Source organism: Rhyacophila brunnea, unplaced genomic scaffold (genome assembly GCF_057557595.1).
Source record: "Rhyacophila brunnea isolate RB1 unplaced genomic scaffold, BYU_Rbru_1.0 scaffold_12, whole genome shotgun sequence".
NCBI classification, from domain to species: Eukaryota; Metazoa; Arthropoda; class Insecta; order Trichoptera; family Rhyacophilidae; genus Rhyacophila; species Rhyacophila brunnea.
The window spans coordinates 6,501,775-6,514,277 of record NW_028232774.1 but is presented as its reverse complement, the minus strand read 5'-3'; the positions used below and the strand labels follow the sequence as shown (position 1 = coordinate 6,514,277).

Sequence of the window (12,503 nt, the reverse complement as noted above, 5' to 3'; positions counted from 1 at the left end):
CCACTGTTGGCGAACTGTGATTTATTTACAAAGGGGCAGTCCGTGGCCGCGGATGCTTGGGGCAATTCGCAATACATAAATGAGAAAAAATTCTCAATATAAAAATATGATAATATGGGACAGCCACTGCAAGTAGACTGATAAAAATATGTGCAACGCGAAAATGATTATATGCAATTCCTGATTGTTAATCGCAAAGGCGAAATAATGTATTATTATATCGATCGAGTGCTCTGAAGGTCAATTTCGAAAATAAAACAAAGCCTCAGACAACAGGCCTGATGATTATTATAAAGTTATTAAAATCATTGCAGTGTGACCAATAGATTGCAAGGTTTCAGGCATCATTATTTGTCATATCCGTTGTGTGGATAATATAGCATATTAAATTTATGATCCTGAATAATAAAATTGTACTAAAATAATATAAATACACTGCAATATTAATAATTGTAATGAAGCACATCCAATGACAAATCAATGAGCACACCACTTGGATTTTTTTTAAATATCGAAACACCTACCATCATAATATCTACCTATATTCATGACTGACTCTGTAAGCAAAGTACCACCCTTAGCATGTCTTAAAATGCCGCTCCTTCTATTCTTACTACAGATTTCATGTACGTACTACACATTTATTGTAACTAGGTTATATCCAATGGAAACGTATGTTAGGTATAATAATAATCACAGTACGTCATTAATATCATTACCACTGTGCAACTACTAAATAATTAAATACGTATTTGAAATAATGCTAGTCATTTAGTTTGAGTAAGCCACTGGGCATTAAACTATTAATTAAATTCCTATCAATTCGATAATTGATTATGAATTTTAGCGGTATTTTTCAAAATTCAAATTTCAAAATATAAACGAATCTTCATCTTCTGTCTAAGATGTCTACGAATGCCGAAGTCTTGTGACATAATTTAAACAAACGTATAATACTTACTTATTTAAGATTTGTTTATCGCAATATTATGATGAGACGTGGAAGTCCACGTAACAAAATTAATTGTGCTAATAATATCCGATCCATTCATACTCGAGAATCAGCTGTCCAAATATGCACGTACTTTTCCAACAGACAGAGCGCATACAATAATTGTTAAGAGTTTATAATTGAGATCGTTCGTAATATCTACTGAAAATTATCAATATCAATATATTGTGTATGTATTGAAGTCAACTGACCGTTATAGTACCTTTGTCAATAACAGAACTAGCGATCCACACATGTGTCCATTTAAAATAGGTATCAATATTCTTCATAAGCGCGAATGTAACCGTAAGACACAGGTGCTTAGCTTTCCATAGAGAACGAATGCACCTTGCTAGCCGTGTTGAAAATACTGCGCTTGTTTGCGCAATGGCAGATGTCAGGTTTACTTCCTAGGAGAGTTACAACCATTATACCTAGCTTATAAAATATAAATAATCACCGTATAAATTTTAAGCCGCTGCCATGTTGTAGGACTGTAGGTGATTCACGATTTTACGTCAAGGGGGATTTTTTTGCTAAGAAGTCTCAATAATAAAGTAAAATTAATGATTTTTTGATTAGAAATCAGAAGCACCGCGTAGGCCGTAGTTACAATATAATAATATGATGAACGAGTGAGCTGCGACAGCTTCATTAATGCAAATGAAACATGATAATGATAGCTTAGTTTATGCGTAACCACTAAAATTGAAACTCGAGTAGGTACATCTGTGGCGTATGGCAAAATTAAAATGAAAGCAATATTAATATTGTCGTTCAACAGAGTTTTCTCAGCTCTCCTAGATTCAATAGAAAGTTTCATATAATTTACCATTATAATTTCGTTTTTCAGTTAAAAAATATTATTAGTTTTGCACTTCATGAATTTACCGAAAACTGCAAATATATTTGTAGTTTCCATCTTATTTAGTGGCGAATGCCTAATATTATCCTACATTCAACAAAAGGTGGCGCCCGGCCCGTTCACGTTCACCGATCAGTACAATACAATATCATTTTCATTATTAAATTTTGTTACAGAGCGATAGGTTGGGGGGGGGCGCAAAATATCGTGGCCTGGGGGCCCGCTTCAGGATGGGGGGCCACGGTCAACAGTGAAGAAGAAACGATGAACAAAAATACAGTAATTACTAGGTACGTACATACAATGTATTGATAATCAATTAATTTAATAACGGCGTGCAATGTCGGCGTACAAAAACATGATCATGGTATAGTGTCCAAGAATGTTTAGTTAGTCTTACCTATATAATTTTATTACTTTTTAATAATAGTATTTACAATTTTTGTTAGGTAACTTCATGGCCTATTATTACGACGTAAATAAATTTTCATAGAGCCTCGTTAAGTCGTCAATGGCTTGAGTAAAAACTTATTTTATTCGATTCAAGACACGCCACTTCCCGGTTTTAAAAACTTAATGCGTTTTTAAAGGTTGTTTAGCAATAATGCCTAATAAATCACGACGTAGCCACTAGCCACGCAGCCTTGCCAACGACATAAATGGCCGAAGATACATAATCGTGATTTATTAACTAGACAGGACGTAAGTAAAGTATTTGATGGAATGATTCTATGAACATACCTAAACAATGAAAATAATAATATAAACAATATTTAGTGTAAGTAACAAAGTAACAACGAAAGATGGAACATCTTGGTTATCTGACGTTTCAAACTCGTAGGACATAATGACAGAACAAATTAATAAATAGAATTATTATGATACACTACATTTTGACGCACGGTTTTGAATGTGTGAGTGTCCTACGAAAATGAACCACAGATTATAGTGTGTTGCAACCTTAAAATACACTAATATTGAATGAGCGTCAGTGCATAAATCGAAAGCAGTTGTCAAAACGAAATACAAGCGAATTCTTGGCACGTGTTTAAGTTTATCCCATATTCTTCCACATCCGTTAGGTATTTCAGTTTCCGTTGTTTCCGAGTCCCTGGACATACTATAGAACCCGTGCATAGGCCAAGTTCCTTGACTAGAATGCACGAGCTCGGCTGACCCACATTAGCATAAATACACCAGCTTGCAGCAGACTGCGGTGTGTAGGTATATGGGTTGTCTCTAAGAGTTTAAGAAGACTATTCTAGGTAAAAGACTATAATATGCAAATGAAGCAGGCATAGGAAAGGGATGTCACCGAGACGGTTATCGCCAACTTCGGGAGTAGGTATTTTTGATCCGACTTCTGCTATTAATTGAAGTGACATCCCTAGCAATAATGGTAGGTAATATAATATATTCTTGCACTCTTCTGGATACAATAAAGACAGATCCTATCTACACAAGGTCTTCTGTTTCGATATGACATGGCTTTGTGTGTCGCGGACAAATTATTTCCATACACTTTACTTGCAATGCAAGTAACTATCGTTATCGTTTTGTTACAATTTATAATATAATATAACATTTCCAACTAACCCTCGAAACACCCCGTGCCGCGGTAGTGCTTTGGCTTGTGAAAAACAAATATGGATTACCAAAAACTTGTTTACAATAAATTAATAGTTTACTTTACATATTATATTCTATTTTAGATTGAAAGATATTGTTTTTTTTTTACAAAATATATTGTGCCGCCTGCCTTCTTAGCTTAACCGGCAGATGGGCTTGTTTACTTCGCAGGAGCAATCTGTGGTTAATTTTGGAACCGAGCAAGAAAGCATCTGCTAAGTATTTAAGAAAGTACACACACACACTACTTCCTACAACCTTCGCATACATAATTAACACACGATAAATAAAATATGTTTTCAGCTGCTCAAGATAGACCACTCTAAGACGGATGTTAGGAAACTTCAAAATACCTAATGAGCTAGGTATTTTTACATTACAATATTTTCATCGTGTAAACCGGTCACAAACCATACATAACCAACATGTATGTAGTGAGTGCACTATAACGAGTTAAGCGAATTCCAAATTTTGAGCTGCTTCCACAGGTTGTAGGTATAAACTCCATACATTGAAAGATTCAGAATTTAGGAGAACGTGAAAGCTTCAGGACTACATACATTGAAAAACTATCCAGCTGTATGCATCATGGAATTCTTTCAAAAACACCCATATTTTAAATGCGATTTATCGATGAAGGATGTGGCCTCAACTGCAGAATCTGTATTGTCTTCAATTTCAAAGTAAAATCCATAACACACGCTTCAGTGTGTAATGGTAATGGTTTGGATCGTAGATATGTATCTACTTGCCATACTGATAAAAGTGATAAAGGTCAAAGAATGCGCGAAATATACCCGGCCGGGTTCGGTGTTCGGTAGCGTTGGATAAATTTTGTTGCAGAGTGACAATATAACTTGAGGCCGTGACCTTGGCTTCAGTGTCGCGATGTGAGTATTGCCGGTATATTGCAAGCGATTAGTCCTTCAAACCACCTCACCTCAACTTATAGTTGTCCGTCACCACATGCATAAAATAAATCGCTATTATTAAATAACGCACTTGCAACATTTCATCACGAGTGAGCAAAACGGTTAGATAGCCGTGGCGTAATGGTAAGCGGGTAGAGGAGCTCACTATAGCTTTCAGTCGAATGTGATACATACCTACTAAGACCCATTTCACACGGGACACCTGTAGCAAGCCACCGGCGTGGCGAGATTCCGCATTTACATATAAATGAACGCGATACTCATGTGTCCCCGTCTGAACTCGACCATTCAGTTATATTGTGTAAATATAGCCGCTCGCCACGCCAGTGGCTGGACACAGGTGTCCCGTGTGAAACGGGCCTAACTGACATACCTACGTGCCTTAAGGATATGGCCAGAAAGTAATAAAGATATATGTACATCCAATATCAACTGTCGCAATATAAATGTTGAATGTAAATAAGTTGCCGTTCGCCCAATTATAATAAACTAAACTGTGACAATAAATTTCCTGTGTGCCCTGCCCTGATTGAATGACCTAAATAAATTAAATTCGGTACTTGTGCAGTATCTGCGATATACTGTTCGGCAGATGAACGACATACAGTCGCATTGGGCTGAAAACAAAAATAAACTCGTCCTTAACATTATTATTTAATAAAATATCTGCTGTCACATTAACTAAAAAATATTAGATAGGTACCTACCGCATAATTGAGATCCAAATATTACACGAAACAGTAGGCATGTACAATGAATTCTAAAGTGATGAAAATCACAGGTACCTACCTACCCGCCTAATTAAGTAAGTACATGTACTTAAAATTTAAAAAAACGCATATTCAAAGGTATATGATAGTCAGGGAACTCAGAAATAATGGGAACTGAAATACCTAACAGACAAGGAGACGAGATAAATTTAAATACGTGTCAAGAATGCGTCACTGACAACTGCTCTCGGTTTATGCATTGACGCTCATTTAATATTGGTTCATTACATACACTATTGCACATCTATAATGCGTGGCTCATTTTCGTATGATACTCACACATTAAAAACCCTGCGTCAAAATTTACTGTATTTGTATATAGTCTATCGGAATTCTATGTATTGTCTGTTCGGTGGTGATAGTATACACAGAATAATCAAAGCCGCCTGCGATCCTCCCCGTTGCAAATTCTATCACTGTTGTAGTTCGTTACCTGAGCATGCCTCGTTTAATGGATTAATTTAATCAATTACAATAATTACTCTACTTCTTCTCGGCAATTACTTCATGGATAGTGGATAGTGACCACACTGAAATATTGCCATCCTTTTAAGACCAAAAACCCGCCACTTCTCCCAAAGCAGAGAGAATACAAATTCTCATAACGATTACGCGGCTTCCGGGATGCAGCGATGTGATTTAAATAAATTGTGAGCAGGGTTCGTCCTTATGCTGAGCACGACCGAATGAATTGGCCGCGGAGACGGAAATGGCTCACCGGGAAACGACCCGCTTATCTCGCGAGCACCTTGACACATAAACAAACTTATCGCAGCAATGGTAACATGCAATATTGCATAAGTAGGTGGGTGCGTACCTCTACCACAATATTTACAAATAAAACCGATTCCGACAATCTGAACACAAGGTAGGTACTACAAAATCGACACAATTATTAATGCTTTTATTATCGTATCATTATTACATTAATACCTACATCATTATAAGTAAAAATATACCGCTGGACAAATGCAATCATACAGTAATGTCCAGGTGGCACACTAAACGACCACAGGTTCGCCTTAAAACCTGATATGACGACGAAGTCATCAAGTTCAGGCGAATTACTTGGCAGCGAAGAACCAATAACCGACAAAAATGTGCACTCCGTCATACAGGGAGAGTATGTTTTAAATCGGTATGCTAAAAGCGTTTAGAGTTTATCCATCAAGATGATGATTCTTTAGTCTGCTATTTTTGGCAATGCTCTTTTATGTCCCTCTGTATTTGTCAGTCGCGAGGGGTGTAGGTAGGCTGTTGAGATTTGTCACAAATAGTGCACACTAAACTTTATCAGGTAGGTATACTTATTTGCTTTTATTGAAATAAGAATACAATTTGCAGATGGTGCTGGTTAGTTTTTTAAAATTATTTAAACCCTGCCTAAAACCAATGACATTAATATGGACGAAGCATCTGGAGAAAAAAAATGACACTCATTTTTTTGTCGGGTCTGCCGAATGGCATAATCTGTTCTAACGCCATTACAATAAAGGTGATATTCCTATAAATTCCCGATGCTTTTTGTCGGTCTGCCGAATGGTTCGGTTCGAACGGGTTCGCTCAAATGAACATTGACAGTAGAAACACTGTTCTAAATAAAGCCATTACAATAAAGGTGATATTGCTATAAATTCCCGATGCGTGATATCGCATATTGCGTGACGCCTACCTATACATGTGCGAATGTCACTATGCGCGAATTTACTTGCTAGCTACTGTATCGAGTGCGTTTTCCATTAATAATGTCATTGCCTAAAACCAACCATAATAGTTTAGGTATGCCATGGGCAATCTGACAAAAATAGTGAACATGTTTTCAGTCATACTTATTGGTTTTCGTTAAATTACGAATGCATGTTGCAGGTGGTGTTAGTTAGTTTTTTTTAAATTCACTAATAATAATTCAATTGAAGTCCTACCTAAACCAAACCATAATCGATAATAAATATTCTTTTATCTATAAAATATCTAAAAGTATGCCATTAAACCATATACAATTTTAGATATTTTATAGATAAACGAATATTTTTGACCATTATCTACTAACTATGTCTTAGATTAGGCAGGGTTTAATTGAATTTTAAAAACCAACGCACACCGTCTACATATTATTGTAGTCTTGGTTCAGTGAAAACAAATACTTACGTTTGACTGAAGAAGTTTACTGTGCACTATTTATGTTGATCCTTAACACCTACCTCCACCCTTCGCCACTGGTATTTGTTTCAGTGTTGTCGGCTATACTCTCCATCAATGCGAGCGAATAAACTGATTTAATATTGTTCTGGCATTAACCCATTTATGATAATGACTACGATCTGTGCGCCAAGTTCTTTCGTACAAAAGGCTTGGGAGGGCCAAGGAGAGGTATACCAATAAGGTATTAACTGACGTCTTATCATGCTATTTACAGACGGCTCCTCCAAACTGAAACAACAAAAGCAGCTGCGATCTGCACTCTCAAAGCCGCAGCTTACCGCAATGTTGACGAAAGACAAAAAAATAACAATCTGTGGAGGGGGATAATACTTAATTATGTATCGCCTGTATCCAGGATGACGGTTCAAGAAGTCAACATCGGGGAAGGAAATAGGGCTCGCGTGCAAGAATCACGTGTTTTCCTAGAATCAATAAGGAGGCATCGACCGTGTTCCGGTTCCGAGAATCACAATCACATAACCCACGTAGATAAAAATGTGCCAATCTCATGATTGATAGGTACTGGACACATTATTCAAAATGTATCTACCCATAAAATATATTTGTCAATTACTATATTCCAATCCATAAAATCTTTCAAGTTTAATTAAATCTGTTTTAAGGTGACGCATCAGTGAAACGCCAAATAATTTTCAACTGTACGCGCGACGAAATTTTGGACTCGCTGCCATTCACTGAGAGAATGTTGACCCGGGAACACGTCACTTTGCTGCGTGATGGCGACGGGTCAATTAATTCTAAAATCGTGTAAAGATGACTAAAAACGTTACCCATTTACTTTAAAAAGAAAACATGTCAATGAATATATTATTATTGTTACTAATAGAACAATAAACAGAACATAAAATGGACGTATGTTGGATTTATATGACAATTAATATTTCGTTTGACAGGCGTCATTTTCACCCGCCACCCGCAATCCGCGCATCGCCTAGCGACGATCTTTTTAGACCGTGCCTCAACTAATGCATGGCCTTAATCCATAAATATGTTGTCAATGGCCACTAATAAATAATACAAATACGAAAATGGCTTTTTACGAGAAATATAATATGTTAGCCACTTGCTCAACCTACAAACCTATTAGATACGTGGTCTGGGTCCAAGCAAATATTGAAAAACAGCATGCGAGTTTTTCAGACCCGGTATTCGAACCTGAGAACCAAAGCAAAGTCGGGCTTTGGTGAGACCCTTGACTTCATAAGCGAGACGCGATCATCGCGAAGATATGGTACAGACCTACAAACTTATCTTGGATTACCATGCTCTATCGATAGATAACTCAGAACGTTATATTTTTGGCAGGGTCTCGTTGTTTAGGGATGAGATATACTATAGGAGGTGACCAGGAGTTTTTATTGCAGCGTAACCGTCGGTACAAGAGTTATGTCACTGGTCCGAGGTCCAGCAGTGGAGATGCTGTGCGGAGACTGAGATCTGACTGCCAAGAAGATTACTGATCGAAATAAGATTGAGACTAATGGGGCGTTTTACGTGGGCGAAGTCGCGCGAAGCGTTGAGCGGCACGCGCAACTCAAACGCAGGTATAACCGTGTGAAAATTTTCGTAAACAGTCTTTTTTTGGTTGTACATTTATACGGTTAGACGTTTGAGTTGTTGCGCGCGCCGCTCATCGCTTCTCCGACGTCGCTCACGTACGACTATGACTCGCTATGTATGTACATGAATATGCGGTCATTATTTATATAGTTTGCAATTGGGAAATCTGCTGGCCTTTTCATTATTGCAACTTCGAGCGTTTTTATAACCAAGCCCGGACAGTCGAACCCTATCGAAGAATGTCAAGCGTGTAGAATATGCTGACTGTAGATAGGACGATTATGCGATACTTAGTTAAATGACTTGCAAATTCTGACATTGTCGAAACAATGGTGACAAAGTCTAAGGTTGTTTGACTGCTTACTATTATTTAATACTTAAAATATGTCAAAAAAAATCTTATATTATGTTACATATAATAAAATATTTTTTTAAACTTTTCTTTGACTCCAGCTGTCATATATTTTCAGAAAAAAATATTTGGGGGGGCGGGGATTTTTAGATGACACTCGGACGGCACTGCCCTTGGCGCGCCCCTGCACCAATCCATCCAAGTCAAAAACGCATACGGAGGACGTATCCCTACTGACTTCAGGAATAATAGCACCATGCTTACCTATCATAGGCACCACAAGTGTAAATAGCTGGGTGTGCGACACTGGAAGTCTAATTTGGCAATTCTAATTGTACATTACAAGACATTTTTGTTAATCCTACAGAAAAAAGAAATATTATGCATGCAAGAGCTATGGAGTACCTACCTAATGTACGTTAACATTCCTTACAAACTTTGGATAATACGGAGAAATTATTATTTTCGAGTAAGTAGAACCGTGTAATGTGTAAGGAATTATTAGAAACTTATATAAGTATAGGTCCTATGTTAACTTTATAAACGAGATTGCACAAGCGACCGATGACGTGTATGACACTTAAAATTGGCGGCAAATTCAGTAATCAGGAATCATGATAATAATATTATGTACAATCTCGCAGTCGCAGCATTATGTACGCGGCCATTCAAACATCATTTAGGTTACTACGCAAAATACGCTACTATATTTTTTTAAACGTAAGCACACACCAACACTTATCCGCACAATAGTCAGAGTATACGTACATATCGACGCACACAAATGCAAATTCGGCATGCGAAGGATCTTTCTATTTTCGCTCGATTCATAAATCGGCCACGCACTATTCTAGCTGGAAAGAAAGAGGTGTGAGCGCTCTAGTTTGACGAAATGAATACCATAGTCCAGCGATAACAAACCAACGGCATGCGTGAAAAAAAAATACAGAAAATCTATGACAACGCGTCTCGCTTTCGTTTGAAGAATGAAATTGGCGAGACAGTCAGCGCTTTTACGTTACTATGGCGATAGTTTAATTTAAACACTATTGGCGCCAGTAAATCCAGGCACGCGTAGCGCTAATAGAGACAGCTGCACCGACGAGATAGTCGACTCCAGCGAAAGTATGTGGTGTCGCAATCAAAGGACCAGGACTGGAATGGAGTCCTAATGAAAACTGAAGAACTATGACAGAAGCAGAGCATAACTAACCTTTAAATATTCTCCACACTGCTCTTTACATACGCCATCACCTTCACTGTTTGAATTTGTATAATCACTATAAGTACCTACTTCATGGCCCCCACAATGGGCGGAGATGACAGGGCTCTAGCCTGGGGTTCCGACGTTAAGAGTCGACCAGACAAGAGAAATAAACACAGATCACAAATTTGGTCTAATATAAAAAAAATATAATTTTACGATGCAATTTTTAACTGTGTGTCGATACTCGACAACTCCATAATTCAAAGGAATGTGCATATTAAAAATCGCTATAAATACATCTTAATTTTACCGAAAACGATTCTGCAGTGCGTCTCACACTGCCTTTACCGTTAGTGATAGGTAGAGGGGCCTGCCAAACACCCTATCCTGGGGCCCGCCTCAAGGTGTGGGGTCCATGACCTACTTATATGTTGTAAATTGCGTCAAGACTCACCTGTAATATTTTTCTGCACGTATGGTACTGCACCCTTCTGCGACGCAGAAACGTCTGCAGTTGAAGGACTCTCGCGTGGCTGGATTCTGGGAATCTCGATCCTGATCGTCGAGTTAGGGAATACAGGTTCTCTGACAATACGGCTGGATCCCATCGCCGAAGTATCCGCGCACCGCCTGCACGCCTTGTCCACCCTCACCCACACGTACCGTCTCCCCTGCATGGGTTTCCCATTTTTGAAGTCGAACCCCCAGCGCAATGACGACAAGATGACGTGCTGTTGGATTTCATTTTCAACCAGCGCGCTTGAATTCTCCCTGGTACGTCCCGAGCACCCGAATTCCGAGGACAGATTCCGTTTGATGGACGCCTTTGACGGCCGAACCTTCGGCAAACGGCCGAGCATTGCGGGACTCAAAACCATCGCACTCATTCTGACGCTTGACATGTCAAAACAACTGGGATAAATTAAACAAACGAATGCTCAATTCGAGTAAATTATTAATGTTTCACACTATAATTATTAATGTAGTCAGTTCAAAAACACTGTTCGAAGTATATTATAACTGCTGACCTAATTGTGATAGTTTCAGTTGTTTATCACTAGGAATCTACAATAAAATAGATATTTATAATATTATTTACTGAGATATAATATTAGATATTCATTAAATACGATAAATTTTATTTTTAATTTCTTTAACAAAACATAAATAATCTTATACGATTGTTAACAAAATAAAATGACTTTTATTTAATGTATGTAATAATATAATTATAATTAATATTATATAAAATTTAATTATGATTTACGACGAATTGAAAATTAGTCAGATGATAATAATATAATTAGAGATCTATCTTAGGATACACTGATTTAATGATTTAAATAATCCGTAATAAAAATGTCCCAAATTTGTATTATTACAACGTTGGTGGAAATGGTATGTTATTGGTAGCTGTCAGAATGTGTGAAAATATTAATGGGGACTAATATTATTTTATTGTGAAACCAATCATTCAATGTAAACGAATAAATAATGCGCTGGAATGAATTGTTTTTGTTTCCGATAATGACAGCAGACAAACGTTTATAGTCGAAAATATCCCGCTATTCGCCCGCTAGTTATATTTTAGTTTATACGCACGTAGAACGTAAATGCAAATACAAACGTACGTTTGGCCAGTTACAACTCACACACACATACAAAACGTCATTTCTACTATATTATTTTGCAAATAAAATTTTTCACACAATGCATACGAAATTAATACAATTCCACGTAAAAGTCACAATTTGTATTCGCCACTACACAGATTCAGTTAAATTTTCGAATTGTCACTTCAGTTGTCAATCAGTTTAAATTACGAAATATCAATGGCACCAATTCGTTTCTAGCACAGGAACGGTGAATAATCGAGTCAAGATTAGCACGGAAAACGTTCACAGCGTAAACGAATTAGCTTTAAAACAACGCGATAACAATAAAAAAATCAAACTTTAATTGTCAGAAAGTTTT

At 37.3% G+C, this 12,503-nt stretch overlaps 1 protein-coding gene across 1 annotated transcript in view; it reads right to left on the bottom strand.

Annotated features, from left to right (window-relative positions):
* The window catches only part of dap (cyclin-dependent kinase inhibitor dacapo), a 125,940-nt gene extending 114,355 nt beyond the window's left edge, over positions 1 to 11,585 (bottom strand). The window contains exon 1 of the mRNA XM_085960702.1: positions 10,984 to 11,585. Coding sequence (XP_085816828.1) covers positions 10,984 to 11,431 — 448 coding nt within the window. The 5' untranslated portion in view covers positions 11,432 to 11,585. The remainder of the gene's footprint in view (positions 1 to 10,983) is intronic.
* Positions 11,586 to 12,503: the final 918 nt, after the last annotated feature.